The sequence below is a fragment of the Leuresthes tenuis genome, unplaced genomic scaffold (assembly GCF_036924035.1).
Source record: "Leuresthes tenuis unplaced genomic scaffold, fLeuTen1.0.hap1 SCAF_23, whole genome shotgun sequence".
Taxonomy (NCBI): Eukaryota; Metazoa; Chordata; class Actinopteri; order Atheriniformes; family Atherinopsidae; genus Leuresthes; species Leuresthes tenuis.
Genome location: NW_027325377.1, coordinates 9,956,733 through 9,974,116, shown reverse-complemented (window position 1 = coordinate 9,974,116; position 17,384 = coordinate 9,956,733). Strand labels below are relative to the sequence as shown.

Sequence of the window (17,384 nt, the reverse complement as noted above, 5' to 3'; positions counted from 1 at the left end):
TATGACCATTTGCTCTTTGTTGTTCTGTGCGGAGAACAGTCATATTTGTTTATGAAAGTCAAGTTCAAGTATTTGTTCTATGAGAAAGTCAAAAGAAAATATGTTGCATTATTTGTATAGCTTTCCTGAACTGAGCTTGACACACCTGTTAAGTAAAATCCCGTGACAAACAATGGCTTCTGTGTAGGCCACTCATGTCCCACATCAGTGTATGACTACTTTTAAGCCATACAGGCAGCCAAGTAACAGACCTTTTCAAAAAGTAGACGTCTTGTTTCTTTAGGAACCACAAACTCATTATACCCACTCAAGAGAAAACTTGTTTTTTTTTCCCAGAAGATTTATTTCAAACACGTTCACACTGACAATAGACACTCCAAATACTGCCAGAACATAAAGATGAGCTTATCTTCAGCATGTTTAATCATGTCTAAACCTGAATGTACAACATCTCCTGAAAAGATGCAGAGCAACAAGCCAAAGTTGTGATGCAATCAACACAAGCTGCTCAGATTTGCTTCAGTCATTTCTTTTCTTATATTCAAATTAGTTATGAATGACAAGATGTATAAGTGTGTTTAGATTCGTGACAGTATTGTGTCTCATGTTTCTGACAGGCCACATTCAAATGCTTGAACTGCGCCTGGTTTCCTGGCGAGCTGTCGTGCTGTTGTGCCAGATGCATCCTCAGAGTCTTTGAGCCCGAGCAGCAGTAGCATCCTGACAGTTTCTGCATGCTGCCCAATACAAGCCATATGAAGAGCTGACAGGTCAAGAGAAAAAAAAGGAGGGGATTAGCAGTTAAGAATTGAATAATTTTCATGAGCTCTTTTTTGAATGAATCGTTTACAGTGCTGTCAATTACAAATGAGGATAATGATCATAATATTTAACTAAATTCAACTAGTCATTCATCATTTTTATTGTGGGTTTATATTATTACAACACAGCTCTTTGATATAATGTTGGCGAATCATCAGAAGTTGGAAATTTCAGAAACTTTTTACCATTCATTGAATGCAGCACCAGCAAGTATTTTTCTAAATGTCTATGATTTTCAAATCAATCATAACATCCATACGGATAGAATTGCAGCAGTTAAACGTCTCTACAGCAAGAATTTCAGAGCAATAATATCAACGCAGTGACACATATCACAGAGGAAAATAATGCAAAATCAAATGACAATAACTTTAATGTGGAAAAAAAGAAGAAAAAACTGTTTACCAGTTCGTCCCTTTTTATCTCGAACACCAAGATCTGCCCCCAGCTCCAGCAGTGCTTTTATCATGGATGTGTGTCCCTCCTGAAAAATATGATTTAAGGGGGAATATTTTCAAAATGTAATTCTAACCCTGTCACTCATAGAAGAGGGACCCTAACCCTGTGGCTTTTCCTGACTTTTTTTATTCCTGAAATGCTAAGAATGTTTTATTTACTCTTGACTGCTAGTATGAAATATAGCTAAAGCAGTCACTTATTAATACTTGACGTAAAACTTGAATTAACTAGGCAATCCAGACCTGGAATCATCATGTGTCCTGCGTGACCCAATCCAAGTGGACAGCACTAAGTCTGTGTGTTCACACCAGGCTTTGCAGTGCTCACGTTGGGTCTGAGAGAGTGCTTGTAATGGAATCTCAGTATCGCAGTTTCCCCATTCTTACACAACTAAACATGTAGCCTACATCAATCAGCTCGCAGAGAAGCAACAAATAGGACATCATTAGATCTACTGATTTTCTTTACAATCACAAATACATTTAGTGACCTGAAATATATTATTATTTAAACAATTAATAAACAAAAGAATTCATTCACAGCGAGTAGAAGCAGCTTATTCAGGTAAGTAGTAATACTTAAACAGTCTGTTGATGGCGCAGAGAGACCTAGGCCCGGTGGTTAACCGCTGCTGTGATGCAAGCCAAAGGACTGATCCCCCCAGAGGGGTTGCTGGGACAAGAGTGTATGATGTTCTAACAGACATGAAACACTCGTTGACCTCAGGATACATTACTGATGATGCAATGTGGCTATTTGAATCGTTCGTTTCTAGTGTTAACACCCGTGCGCAGTCATTGACCGGTGTCTGCAAACGCTGCTCAAGGGTTGCAGGCCAAAAATATCCCCCAAAAAAGCATGGGGAAAGAGGAAATACCAGCGAAGAAATGCGTAATTTCACACTTCATCTGGGTCATAAGACATGTTTGAAGGGAATTTATTTGCTATCAATCTATCCCTTAATCTCATTTCGCGATTTGACACGCATTAAAATCTAACAAAATGAGACTTCCTTGCTTCAAAGCATCACTTTAAACCGAAGCCAACTAAATACGACGTGACACAACTGCATCATCTAACCTTTGTTTAGTTACACATGAAAACTTTATCTAATTATTTCTGTTACATTGGCAAGTAAATATATTTGTGGGATTGATGTGCCACACCCCCTTCAGACACTGTGGGTACCAAAAAAGCTTCTGCAAAGGATAAACTGTATCCTTTCTTGTAGCTCCTCTGACAAGCACCCTCTGTCCTCGCTCCTCTCTCTTTGGCATTCGATTTAGGACTTGAAACATTCTTAAATCTATTTTGCTGTGAAAAACATCTGGATTGCAAGCAGGACAGTGGAGCGAGGAGATGGGTAGTTTTAAATTAGGGAAATGAGATGAGAAATGAGAAACAGTACAAAACCTTCCATCCTTCCTGGGCACTGTCCCTTTTGAGACCTATCCAATGAACCCTAGCATCCCTTCATTAAGTCCACAAGTTGTGCTTTTTAGCATTTAATCTATTAGTTTTAGAATAGACTAGAAAATATATGTTTTAATATTTACAACAATTGTATATTAGAACAATAACAACAATAATAATAATAAATCAATACATAAATAAATACATTTGAGAAAAACATGTAGTCACTGTTAAAGAGCCTTTTGGCTGTGGGGACAAAGGACCTCCTGAACCTCTCAGTCCTGCAGCACACTGAGATGAGCCTCTCACTGCAGCTGCTCCTCTATCCTGCCAGGATGCTGTGGAGGGGGTGTTTATTGTTCTCCAAAACAGAATATAACTTCCTCCTCATCCGTTGCTCCACCACAGCACTGAGAGAGTCTAGCCTTCTGCCTACTACAGAACTGGCCTTTTCCACCAATTTGTCCAGGTGCCTATAGTTTTTGTCTGTAGTGCAACTCCCCCAGCAGACAACAGCATAGGACAGTGCACTCTCAATGACAGTGTGACAAAACATGCACATCATGTCACTGCAAACACTGAAGGACCAAAGCCGTCTGAGGAAGAAGAGATGGCTCTGGCCCCTCCTGTACACTGCTTCTATGTTGGCAGACCCCTCCAGTTTATTATCAAATAATAGCTACCTGTCCTATTTAGCTACCTGATTCAGCCTTTCTTATTGTGTTCTAACTAGTTCACACACAATGTCAACAACTGGGGACAGATATGTAAACAATGACTGAACACAAAAAAACACGCGTATGCCTTTTCCTACATACATACTGTTTTTCACAAAGGAATCATGAGAGGAAAAAACATGTATATAAATAATATAAAACAAGACCAAATCACTAGAAGTATGACGGTGATGTTTTTTTTTCTGATTTTGTAACACTTGTAAGATACTGATAGATAAAACATATTGCTTGTTTTGGATAAATTAATATGACAAATGAGAGGATAATGTTAAGTTAGAGGGCGCACGACATGCCATCCCTGCTACCTCTTTTCTCGTGCACTTATTGGCCTCACTGCACGGCCGATTAGAATGACTCATTGACACATTGACTCAACAACAATTGCTCGATAGCAGATGTCAGCTTGATGTATAAATGGCCTGTAGAGTGAACAGGCTTTCTTCCGGGCCTACCTTTAAATAAGCTGCACTTGTTGTGTTGGAGGATTTGATCTTGGGGGAAATTAATATTGCAGTGACGTCCACTTCTGGGAAGACTATCAACTTCCCTTAATGTTTCCCGCTTGTGAATAATCTTTGTCATCGTGAAATGATGGACTCCATTTGTTTTAGAAATCCTTTTTCTATTAGGACCTGATATGTAAAAACTTAGAATTGAAACTAAGAATTCCCGCACAGCTACAGAAGTACTCACTAAAGTGTTTCCAAGATTGGAAATCACTTATCTCACCTTTGCAGCATAATGCAGGGCAGTGAGCTGAATATCAGTCGCGCTCTGATTCACATCTACACTGAGGTCCTGCACCAGGAATCGCAGAGCCTCCTCCTGGCCGGTGACAGCAACTTGGTGTACTGGCTGAGCCCCAAGTACGTCAGCTGTCACTGGAGATGCCTACAACACACAGGTTTGGTCAAAACAGTACGCAGAAAACACCAGCTCTAAAACATCGCTGCTTCGTAACATTTTGTTTCACCTGATGCTGCTCTAAAAGAAGCCTGGCCACAGAGATGTGTCCATTTCTAACAGCATCCATGAAAGGAGTGACTCCACAGCTGTCAGTGCTGTCTCGGGTATAGCCACACCTGGAATTTGAGAGCCCAGCAGACATGTCACATAAGAAAACTTTTGGAGGTGTATACACCAAAAGCCATTGTGAACTGGAAAACTTAAAATATATAATTCACCGTGATTTATTTCAGGGGTATTCCCCATGCAAAATTACAGCCTACCTCTCCAATAAGATCCTAACAACCTCCTCGCAGCCGTGCATTGCTGAATAACGAACAAAGAAGGTATTGGTAATTTGTTACTTAATGCTTAAATTCTTATCAGCGTCAAGTGAAAACTGCGGACATACGGATGCTTCACCTGCGGTGTGCAGTGGTGTCCTGCACGTTTTGCTCTCCGTACTCCAGACATCTGGTGCAGTAAGAAGCAGGTGCTCTATGACCAGCGGATCGCCCTCCCTGCATGCGATGTGGAAGGAGTTCCAGCCATCTTTGTTCCGTAGTTTGGGGTCAGCACCATGATACAACAGCTCTTGAATAACTTCGAGGTTCCTCCGTGTGCACGCCATCATAAGAGGAGTCCTGAAAGAGAACACAGACATAATTTCTGACCAGGTGAAGCCTACTAAAGCTGCAACTCACATTTGTGAATACCATATTTTGGATGCAAAACTGAAAAAAATCATACACACACACACATATATATAGTTAAATATTTGCAATTGATTTGTACACAAGTACAGTAAAGAGACCATTTGTATCTTATTTACGTGTAAACAAAAAAGAAAACACAAAAGAAAAAAGAAAAGAACACAACCCTATCATTTCACGTTGGGTTTTTTTTAATTATTTCAGATTAAAAAGATTCCTTCGAGCCGGATTCGAACCAGCGACCTAAGGATATCAGCGTAAAGCCACTACAGTCCTCCGCTCTACCAACTGAGCTATCGAAGGGAGATGGCCACCATGGGGCCACAATTCGATTTGAACCCTAAACGGATTGTTAGGGTTCAGATGTTTATTCTCACCAGTCAGCTTTCTTCAGACTATCCACCTTGGCACCTTCCTGGAGCAGATAGCTGACACATTCCTTGTGGCTCATTGAGGCAGCTTCGTGTAGCGGCCTCTTATAATCGTTATTGTACACCTCCACGTCCATACCTAGCTGCTTTATGAGGTACTCCACAATGCCCAAATGTCCGTGTCTGGCAGCATAATGCAACAGGGTGTCTCCTGACCGGCCGAAGTGTTTGCTGCCGACTGTGTGTGCCGCCGCAGAGCCGCCACAAGATATCTGTTCCTTCAGAGGGCTTAACTTTCCCTCCTGAGTTAGCCTCACTAACAGCTTTAAAGTGTTTTCATCCATGCGGGTGCGATGCAAAATCACTGCTACTCAAGTATGAGGTAATTTACCGGTCTAAATTAAATAAATATATACTTAGGGGATGTTGACGGCATGCTTATCCATGCCATTGAGTGTTTACCAGCAGTACCTACTTCTCTGTCAGTGGAAAAATTGATGGGCGGACATGCCGTCACCCTGTATCCTTTGTCTACACGACCAATATAAAACAAAAAATAATCTGTTCTCGTAGATAAGATTTATCTGTCTAATTCATTCATCGAGGCTACATACACAAGGAATCGAAATATAATAAACCCGATCCTTATTTATTAAGGTGAATAGCCCTATGAGTAGCCTAATGTGAAATAATAAAGATAAACAGTCTTGCGCTGCTTCATCAAAACAAGACTGCGACTAAACTCAACCTATAGCACAATTTGAAGGAAAAAGAAAAAGTAAAAAAACGCCACGCCAAATTTGTAATCGAATAAAAGAAAAATAAAAGCGCTTAAAAAAAATGGGCTAAACTTTTGTTGTCCTTTACGACAGGGCTATACCCCTATGAACGATGGGAAATGAAGTTTTTTTAACATTGTATAATTTAGCTCGCTGACAGAAAAAACTATTGTTTAACATCTTTTAATTGATTTATAAGTAACTTGCTCAGTGCTAGTAATTGTGTTAAGTATTACTGTGTATATGTCACAGTTTACAGCTACTGTTTAAAGAGAGCAGTATAAAAGTATAGCAGTATTTTTTTTTTTTTTATTGTGGCTTAAGTAACTAGAGCAAATGCTGTTGTACAAGCACAAAGAGATGTCTCAACATCACTGCTATGACATCGTGAAAAGAAGAGGCGATACCCCTAGCTCAAGCAAAATGACAGCAAGGACTAAAAGCACTGGTGAACATGAAGAGTCACATCTGGAGGGAAGCAGGAGGAGGGAAAAAAACTGAGGAGGTAAAAAAGTGGGACTGTTTGTGAGGGTTTGCCTTAGTCCTCTGAGGTTTTACAACATGGCACAAGAAATCCAGGAGTGGGACTGTCCATAATCAACACTCTATTTTGCTGGTGAGTACAATTCAAAGTGTACTTTAAAATTATGCCTAACAAAGTAGAACTTCCATGTCAAAGCAACAGAGACACACCTCCTCCTTACTTTGAGGCTGCATTCTAAACAGCACATTTCTGAGGAGATTTTTGTCAAACAAGAGAACTTTTTGTTCTGTTACCCTGAAAACAACAACTCTAAAGAATATACATGACTTTTAAAAACAACTACCAGCAGACGATTGCTGCGTGATAAATTATTTTATCATTTCGGAGCAGTTCAATACTTTTAGGGGAACTTTGGAAACTTTGAAAAGGTGGATGGGGATCTGCCTCGCCCACTTTTATGGTTTGGATCATTTTTTTGCCGGTGACGACTTAGTTGCTGACTTGGTTTATACCCCAACCCATATCACCACTCCCAGGCACACACAGTAACTCAAACTTAGAAGAAGTACACATGTGGAAACAAGTAGTTTTTTAGCTGCTAGCTTTTGCCTAAGTCAGAACTAATGTATTGTAAATTAGAGTGATATTTATGATGATATTAAGTATAATTTATATGATTCTTGCTCCACAATATAGAATCCAGCTGACTTGAAATCATGTGTTGGTAATAAATGGTTTTAGAGTTATGGACATATTTACTTTAGGCTGTCACAGTGTATCTCTGACGATCTTAAGTGGATTGCTAATTGTAAAAATGCAAAACAGACACTGTGTGTTAAATCGCTGTGTTCTCTGGAGGAAGCATATGCGGAGCAAATCAGTCCCAGATGTTTGAGCCCTCTCCCAGCTGCGACAAACAAACCTGAAACAAATGCGTGGCACATTCTGCACGTCCTGTTTCATTTCAGCTGACTGCTGACGATCAGTTTGTGTCTGTGTCTTTCTGAGAAAGCAGACAGAGGTGGAGCTGTCGTACTTGTGCTTTAAAGTATGGTGTTTCTTGCCGTGGTTTCGTCCCTTTACACAAATGTCAAAGATGCTGTAAAATATATCCTCTGATGCTCTATGATTCTATGATGGGGAGATATAGGGGATGGAGTTTGGAGACCTAAGACTGATCATATTTGTGTTTTCATAATTCATTGTGTAAGCTGCCTCTGCAGATATGTTAATGTTTAAAAGGCTGGGAGGCAAAGGGATTCCTTTCCTCAGCCCTGGCACCAGAAAGGAAAGAAGTAGCGGGCTATTTGGAAAAAATAAAGCCACATGTGTTAACCAGTGACTACCGGTTCAATAAACTGATTGCAGGTCTGGTTACACTGGCTGTTTATTGTATGTATAATGTATCTAATTTAGCCTTCTGCTGATTTTCATTGTGAAAATCTTTAGGAGCAATGAAAATGTAGTCATCATTAACTTTTGGCTGACATGCTGAGTGCATCATGTTCTCCCTAATACCCTGACATGTCAAATAATCCGTGTTTTCTGTCACACAGCTAGGGTTTCAAGTTCCTTCATCTGTGAAAGTCACTGACATGTGACTATGTGTGCATTTATTTTAGCTCAGTACGTGGGTCTCTACTCTCGTTTTCTGCAGCTCTTTTTTCTCCCCTTTGTGTTAAGTGTTTTTATGTCTCAGCTGACGATACAGTTTCACTCCACTGTGTGTCCGTACGTCTGGGCTGCACTGTTGGTGTGTTTTTTTTTTTGCTGTGACTCACAGAGACGTATATGTTCAAAAAGCTGTTTTTTGTATTGTTTATTACAATACAACAACATCTTATCGAGCATCTCTGTAGCCTCTCCGGGCATGTTTTCTCTGAGGCTGTAAGATTATTCTCATGAACAAAAAATGTGTTTCCTTCCACTCTAAAGCATTCAACACTAAGAGACACAACAACTTGTGAAAGGTGATCTCTGACAATTTCACAGCAATGAAGTCTGTTTTAGGTGATGGGACAGGCAAAAATCCCGGTTTACACAGTTATGTCTCTGTTGAAAAACCTGGTTGTTTAACCAAGTTTAATCTTACTTCATCTCCTCTATATTGATACAGTAAACATGGGAGCTATCATCTCTGTGAATGTGAAACACACTGAGGAACTATCAAAATCCTTCACTCCATGCCTCATAATTACACCCAAGGATTATGTCATCCTTCGATTGCCTTAATTTGATTCTCTGTGTCTTTGTGGTTTTGCAGATGTCACTAGAAGCAAATATGAAATATGCCTCTCCTGAGAAAAAGTAAGTGCAAATATAGAGGAATGCTAATATAATATGATGACAATGATCATATTACAATGCAATATCTAAATTTACATAAACAATGTGTCCTCATAGCTGGGTAGTAACTCGTGTGTATGTGGCTTCCCTCTCATATGAAATTTAGAATAACTTTTGCTGTAAAAATGAAGTTGAGCTGATGCAGATGTCAGTGAAGGATCCCTAATTTCCCTCAAGGGATGGGAACAGGAACAGCACATGCACTAAAAGTGTGGGTGATGGGGGAGGGTGTGATGAAGTAACCAGATGACAAGAGGCTGTACGGAGTTATATTTCATGATTCCATCCATTGGGTCAACAGTTGTTTGGGAGCGCATCCTTTACCAAGGCCAATGCTCTTGACGAAAGTGATCCAGGTTACTACCAAAACTCAATGTCTTCACCAATTTTTTTTTTATAGAAGTGCATCTTTGTTTTTTGTTTTTTTTATTTGCTAACAAAATGAGAGACAATCAGACAGCATTTATGGTAAAATCATACATTCTTTAAGTGGTCATACAAACACAGCTGTTTTTTTATGTGATTTTACCCCTGCAAATCACATCATTTTTTTCATCTGCCAATTCAGAAAATCAAACCAATTTTCTGGTTGAATAAATGCCACCAAAAAAAAACAAACAAACAATTGTTTCTAACGTAACTGAAAATTCATTGAACATTCAAGTTGAACGGTATTGATGACACATAAATATTCCTTGAGTCAGGTAAGTAAGTCCTGGATACTTCAGTATAAAATTTGCTGGTTAAGTAGAAGGGAAATGTGTGCTGGAACATCCCAGATCCCATTAGTTATGATACTGAACAGGAGGCCAAAAATTATAATAAAAAAAAAAAGGGATTCTAAATGTTTGCACATGGGTATCTAACTCTCCCCACTCTCTGGTCTGTCTTACAGATGATGGAAACTTGGCTTACTCAAAATCTAACAGTGTGAACCTGCTGCCTTCTGTGGAAAATTTAATGATTTTCAGTTGATGTTTAGTGTTGAAATAATTACTTAATCAAGAGCAAATTTGTCAAAACAAATGCAAACGCTCGATTGTCACAGGAATAGTTCGGAAGTTTGATATAATTCTGTTTTTTGCTGTGCGGTTCAGTTGTTCTGCAGTTAGTCTAAAGATTTGCAGTTAACCTAATCTTGGTGAGACGATGGCTGCAGTGACAGGAACGACCTGAGACTGGATCTGGATTTCAATCTACGCCAAGGCTGTAGATTGAAATCCAGATCTGGATCAATATGAACATTTTTTACATCCAAGTTGTCCTTCGAGGCCAGCTTGGTTGAATTTTTTGTGCAAATTCTCTGGTTTAATCCTTTTAACAAACAGAATTTAATACCAAATGGAACCAGCCATAAAGCTTCCATTGCAGGGGTGAAAACACTGTAATGGTTTTATATCTTTGTAAACTACAAATGTTTTGGAGTGTTCAGATAAAAAGTCAATTAAAAGCATAAGTCAGGGTGATTTTATCATTTGGCATTTCATTTGCATAGTTTATTTTATGCTCACTCACAAACGCAGTCAGTCTAATGCGTCCACCTGTCTTTCAGTTAATCAGGTCCTTGTAGTGCTGCTGGTGCTGCTGGTGTGTTTGCTTCTTCATAGTATGCTGCTCAGAGCCTCCAACCAGCCAAGACCAGGTACATCAGCCCAGTTTAGTCTATTCCCTTTGTTATGATTTTCTTTTTCTGTTAAACACTGTGCCATGTCAACTTTTCTGAAGTCTTTCTACTTTAAATGGTGTGTCACATGACAATGCAACAATCTTCTTCTCTGAAAACGCCTGCTCCAAAAAGAGCGCATAACAATCTCAACTTGCAACTTCCTTTGTTGGAACTTACTTAGGTAACAAGAAGAGCCACAGTGGTGCAGCGCGACATTCCCATGTGAGAAGGTTAGAGGAGGATAATGTCATCCCTGTCATCATCTGTGCGTCAGAGGAACGCATGGGTGCAACCATGGCAGCCATCAACAGCATCATCAGCAACACCGATACCAGTGTTTTCTTCTACATTGTTACTCTTCGTGATGCTGTCAAACTTACAAGGTTCTTTTTATTAAATTTTTTATTTTTTACTGTACAAGTGTAAAAAAATATTTAAATAAATGAGAAAACAATACTTGTATAGCTATAGTTACACCAAATATGCAGTGGAGTTTTGTGGACAGCCAACCACTGCAGTATTTTTGCATGTCAAGAGTTTCCTACCTAGTAATGATTTATTTGCATTTGTCCAGGAGGTATATAGAGAAGACGAAACTGAGACATATCCAGTATAAGATAGTGGAATTTAATCCGATGGTTCTACAAGGAAAGGTGAAGCCAGATTCATCTCGACCTGATCTCTTACATCCTGTAAGTCCTGGAGTTGCAGAAATAGAAGTACTGTAAATACATATGCAGCTTGTGTGCTGCAGAGTTACTTTTTCTCTAAAAAATAGAAATAACTTTGGATATGTTTTACAGCTCAACTTTGTGCGCTTTTACCTGCCTCTGCTCGACCTAAAACACAAGAGAGTGATTTACTTAGACGATGATGTCATTGTGCAGGGTACGTATATGAAAATGTTTGCCGGGACGATTACACAGACTTTTTTTTACCTTTTTTTCTTATTATGTTAACATGTAGCATACATAATCACTAGTTATTAGCCATTAGTCATTGTTAAAAAGTCATTTTAAATGTTAAGTAATAAAAATATAATACAATTTGTGTTACATAACTGACTTCTCCTTAGAATAATAGTTGTATTTCTAAATATAGAAATGATTTATAAAGCTGGATAGAAATATTTTATGAAAATTGTCAACTTTTTCTAGTAAAAGCTACACAAGCTACTGTTGCTAGTACTTTTTGCAGTGAGACCTTTTTTGAAATAATTACATCAAAGAAACATGGTTTGAACATTTTCTTTGAAGGACAGCAGTAATAAAAGAGAGTGCAGTTTATTTCTATGTACAGCAACACTCTCTGTTATTTACAGGTGACATCAAGGATCTGTTTAATATTCAACTGAAAGCAGGACATGCCGCTGCTTTCGCCAGTGACTGTGACCTCCCCTCCACACATGAGATGGTTCGAAGCATTGGCATGCAGGTTGATTTTTACAGTTTTTATTAAAATACACTGCATACCAGCCTAACAGTGCAAAAGGACAGGCTTTAAACTTCAATATTCAACCTTAAAGGGCATTTAATTCAATAGATCATTAATGTATTTTGTTATAAAGTCTTTATTAATCTTTTGATATAAGTGCTTGGAAAATAGATTATAAAAAATTCTCTCATAGCTGCTTTTGGAATGACTTACTTTGGTAACTGAAAATGTGTTGTTCCTTAGACAACCTACATGGGCTTCCTGGACTATAGAAAACAGCAAGTTAAAGACTTGGGCATCAACCCCAGTGACTGCTCTTTCAACCCTGGAGTGTTTGTGGCAGATGTTAAAAGGTGGAAAGAACAGAAGATCACCAAACAGCTGGAGAAATGGATGGAAGAGAATTTCAGGTGCAAACACCTATGGAAACCTTTGCATTGTATGTTGCGTGTCTTTACAATTTCTAGCTGAAAGATGAACCTCATTCCCGAAAGACTTAGCACCAAAGCAATTTTAATACCAAAGTAAAACATAATGCAATATTTACAAACTATTTGTGAAAACAACAAACCACAATACAAGTAATTATTAGTCTAATGCTGTTTAGAATAGGCTCCATTCATTATTGGTATAAGAACAATGATGTCACTACCCTTTGTGATGGGGGGGGGGGGCAGGCAAGTAAACTAAAACTCCATGTCCCAAGAGTCACTTTGTGACTCTGGAAATTGGCCTGCATTCGCCTGCCACCCAGCACACGCTGCAGTCAGCCAAAAAAAAATGGGGAAAGTGTGCTCCATCTACAGGGGGATCACCTACTGATCCTCGGCAGGAAAGTTTAGTCCAGAGTGTTGGAAAGTAGGCTCTAATTTATTGTCAAACCACAGATTCAGGAGCAGAAGTTTGGTTTTCATTCAAGTTGTTACAGTAAACCAAATCTTTGCCCTCGCAGAGCTGCTATGGTGGTGATGGGAGTTTGACTATCCAGTCTACATGTGTTTTGTAGACGGTTTTGTGGTTATACAGATCACCTAACTTTCCTACTCTCGTCATAAGTACTACAGCAGGGATGTCCAAAGTTGGTCCTCGAGGGCCGCTGTCCTGCAGGTTTTCGATGTTTCCCCTGCTTTAACACACCTGGTTCAGATCAGTGCATCATTAACAGGCTTGTGCAGAACTTAACAATCTTTTGAAGGTGTGTTGAAGCAGGGGAACATCTAAAACCAGCAGGACAGCGGCCCTCAAGGACCAACTTTGGACATCCCTATACTACAGCCACTACAGGCACTATTACGCATACATAAAAGTGTCAGTTTGGCACAACTGGAGAAAATGTGTCTTTTTGAGTACTCTAGGTTGCTTGATATCATTAAAAGCAATGCACAAACGCCCAAGGTGGCACTTTTATTGGAGGACAATAAAATAATTGCGTGACATTTTGTGTTATCAGCTAAATAGATGTAGTTGTTTCGCTGTACTATAATTGTCAGCTTGAGGCATTTGCCTAACCAGAAATCTTTCCCCCTCTTTACAGGGAGAACATATACAGCAGTGCCATGGCAGGAGGTGTGGCGACTCCACCCATGCTTATAGTCTTTCATGACAAATACACAACACTGAACCCTCAGTGGCACGTCAGACACCTGGGTAAGATCAGCACCACCTCAAACACAATGGGCTCAGAAATTTGACATGTGTGAGGTGTCAGAACACAGAAAACTACATTTGCAATTACACTTATTGGAAACATTAAAAAAAATGTAACAAATGTATCATCTTGTCTTTACATTAACATAATGGGACAATTAATTGAGGGTCTAGGAACAACTCTTCCTTGACAAGAATCGTCAGTGACAAGCATGAATCCGTAGTTCTAGCCTTATTGAATAAACGAAGGACACACTTTAAAAGTAAGAAAATTCAGAATAATGTTGTTAATATTGTGCGTAGCACCACCTGAAGATCATTTCGAAAAAATGTTTCTCGTGTACAGGTTGGAGTCCAGATGCCCGCTATCCCGAGAGCTTCTTACAAGAGGCACACCTGTTGCACTGGAACGGCCCATTCAAACCGTGGAATTATCCTGCTGTTCACTTGGATCTCTGGGAGAAATGGTTCATACCAGACCCTTCTAGAAAATTCTCTTTGACACGACCTGATAGTGACGGCTAAGACCTACAGAATATACTCTTTTAGGACCCTGTTATTGTGAACATGAAACATGTGAAGTTAAATACTTACTTGAACGTGTATGTGATGCTAACATCTCATTTTTACATAGCTCTGTGTCAGCAGTCCCTTTCTTCTAATGAGAACCTTCATGTACTTAGATGGTATTTGTAAAAAAAAAATTCTAGAGTTTGTCTGAAGTACAATAAGAATGTAAACCTTTGCTGTAGATGCCATAGGGACTTCAATGTGCATCAGGAAGTTGGTAAAACTAAACAGCTGACAGGCTCTGAATATGTCTTCATTGTGAATACATACTGTTTTAAGTGAAAAGCTCAGTTGCACATTTGGGTGAAATTGGTTTTAAATTTAATTTATTTCTTGGATTTTAGAAGTGAAACAGACAGAGTGCAAACACAGCGGTCCTTACATCTGTTAACACAACTTTCTAATGCTGCATTATTAGGTCCTGGTCCTTTCACAGCAATGCTTCATGCCCATACATCATTAAATTACATGGTTAAAAAGCAGTCTCAGTAAACGCTAACCCGTGACAATTAAAACTCTGTTGTAATTGCAAGTCGTATCAAATAACAGAAAATAACTTATTCAGGCTGAAAGTGATAAACTTGGAACACAGAAAAGACTTTTATCTACTTTGTCTACTAACCTCATTTTCTAATTTCCCCCACTTTCGAGCTTGGACCTTCTGCCAGAGGCCTGGGAGCCTGAAGGTTCTAAGTAGTAATTTAGCTGTTCCTAGAACATCATTCTTCTGGACATAGATCTCTGATGTTGTTCCTGGGATCTGTTGCAGCCACACTCCCAGTTTGGGGGTCATGGCCACATGTTTGCAAAACACATTAAAATGAGATGCTGAACATGACAGGCACTGCTATTTATGTGGGGAAAAGAAAATCTGTTAGTGTTGTCAGTTTGTAAAACATTGTCATGCTGCCTTAAGAAATTAGCTCATGGCACCTCATAATTATACTCTCACAAAGAGTCATGATATACCAATACAAACATGTTTTGTTTTTTTAATTCACTTTTGAATTTCCTTTGCATAACACAGCTACGGAGGTGGAGGAGGAGGTTCTAAGAAGGGATGCAGCTCATACTGAGGTGAATAGGCCAGTTAAAGAGAGAAATATGAAGCAGAAAGCTAGAATTAAGTTGCCTAGGGCAAATAGCAACAAAGAATGGGAGGCAGTCAAAGATTTGTTGATAATATTAGGTAGGTTAGGAGGAAATGCAAGTGCAATGCAAATTTACTCCAATGGTGTAGAAATATTTGGGGTGCTAGATAAAAAAAGGGTTGGAAGAGTACATTTAGTTAAGTCTAGACGGCAAAGAGAGTATTGGTGACATAAAGACAGATAATGCCTTATTTAGAGGTTGTATTGTCCCTGCCCCATTTACTCCGTTATATGGATATACGCCGATCACGAGTTTTCTAAATAGCTTTCGAAGGACGCCGACTTTCGCCCAACTGTTCTCGGTGAGTAGATAAACGTATTTCATGCCAGAAATAAGATCTAGGTTTAAAAATACCGGAGTTCCCCTTTAACATGGAAAAGGGAGGGCAGCTTAAGGCAACAAAGTCAGAGATACATATTCAGATCTTGAGCAGTGTAGAGTAGTAGATCTTCCATCTGACATGTCACCATTAGGAGAGATAGCTCATAAGATGGACGGTAGACCACCTAGGTGAAACTGTTTATTCCTTGAGCATGGCGTCGGGCAGGAGGCGTTCTTATTCCAAAGGAGAAAGAGTCCTCAGAACTGATTCAATTCTGGATGATCTCTCTCCTAAATGTAAAGGGGAAGATTTTCTTTAGTGTAGTTGCACAGAGATTAGCCAGTTATTTAGAAAAAAATAGCTTAATAGGTACCACAGTGCAGAAGGCAGGAATACCAGGTTTCGCAGGGTGTTTAGAGCATACTAGCATGATTTGGCATCAGATTCAGACAGCCAAGATTGAGAAAAAAGACATGTAATATTTCTAGATCTAGCAAATGCATTTTGTTCCATGTCACATAGCCTTATTTGGAAAGCGTTTGATTATTTTGCCTGTAGTAGTTGTTAACTTAGTAAGAGAATATTTCCAGGATATTGGACTGTGTCTAAGTACAGCAGGTTTCACAACAGACTGGCAGAGGCTAGAAATAGGCATTATGGCAGGTTGTACGATTTCTCAATTAGCATTTACAATGGCGATGGAGATAATTCTTGGAGCTTCCAAGTGGGTTGTGGGTGGAGAGAGACATCATGATGACATGCGCCTTACACCAATTAGGGCCTACATGGATGACATGATGTTGGTGACTACAACATTGCCACGTATGAAGAGTATACTTGAGAGACTTTATAAAAATCTAAAGTGGGCTGGTATGAAAATCAAACCAACTAAGTCTAGAAGTATCTCAATAAGTAGAGGGAAACTAAGTGATAGAAAGTTTGTAATAGATGAAGAAAAAAATCCAATAATTAGGGAAAAGGCAGTAAAGAGTTTAGGTAGGTGGTACCAAGTAGACATGAATGATGGAGAGCAGGCAGTGCAGTTTCGGAAAGATGTTGCTGAGGGACTGGATAGAATAGATACATTAGGGCTTCCAGGAAAGTTGGAGCTGTGGTGTCTGCAGTTTGGATTGTTTCCTTGGTTGATGTGGCCACTGTCTGTGTATGAGATTCCATTATCTGTTGCAGAAAAAATGGAAAGTTTAGTTAGCTTTTACATTAGGAAGTGGCTAGGTGTTCCTAGATGCTTAAGTACTGTGGCACAGTATGAGAAAGGCATACTCCAGCTCCCAGTATCTAGTCTAGTAGAGGAGTTTATATGTACTAAAGTTAGGACAGAGCTGCTGTTAGCTGGGAGTAAAGATGTGGTAGTCAGTAAGGTGGTTCCAAACCCAACCAAGGGAAGGAAATGGAATCCAAGAATCGCAGCTCAGGAGGCAGAAGCAACTCTTAGACATACAGAGATTGTGGGTAATGTTCAAATAGGCCGGGGAGGGTTGGGGCTTGGCCCAGGCAAACCGGTGT

General features: G+C 39.4%; 2 protein-coding genes and 1 non-coding gene across 3 annotated transcripts; 1 reads left to right on the top strand and 2 right to left on the bottom strand.

Annotated features, from left to right (window-relative positions):
- Window positions 1-337: 337 nt before the first annotated feature.
- ankrd16 (ankyrin repeat domain 16) lies at window positions 338-5,960 on the bottom strand. The gene is made up of 7 exons (XM_072377300.1): window positions 5,467-5,960; window positions 4,800-5,020; window positions 4,661-4,703; window positions 4,405-4,513; window positions 4,161-4,322; window positions 1,228-1,306; window positions 338-763 (listed from the first exon to the last, which is right to left on the bottom strand). The coding sequence occupies exons 1-7, from the start codon at window positions 5,802-5,804 to the stop codon at window positions 603-605; spliced, it is 1,113 nt and encodes a 370-aa protein (XP_072233401.1). The 5' UTR covers window positions 5,805-5,960; the 3' UTR covers window positions 338-602.
- Window positions 5,305-5,392, bottom strand: trnay-gua (transfer RNA tyrosine (anticodon GUA)). Its single transcript is given in 2 exon segments — window positions 5,305-5,340; window positions 5,356-5,392. It is a non-coding gene; the product is annotated as a tRNA-Tyr (tRNA).
- A 790-nt stretch (window positions 5,961-6,750) lies between the features above and the next one.
- On the top strand, window positions 6,751-14,452 carry glt8d2 (glycosyltransferase 8 domain containing 2). The gene is made up of 10 exons (XM_072377454.1): window positions 6,751-6,855; window positions 8,987-9,030; window positions 10,622-10,711; window positions 10,917-11,118; window positions 11,310-11,427; window positions 11,539-11,623; window positions 12,057-12,169; window positions 12,413-12,579; window positions 13,704-13,816; window positions 14,163-14,452. Exons 2-10 carry the CDS (start codon window positions 9,012-9,014, stop codon window positions 14,339-14,341), a joined length of 1,086 nt encoding a protein of 361 aa, XP_072233555.1. The 5' UTR covers window positions 6,751-6,855; window positions 8,987-9,011; the 3' UTR covers window positions 14,342-14,452.
- Window positions 14,453-17,384: the final 2,932 nt, after the last annotated feature.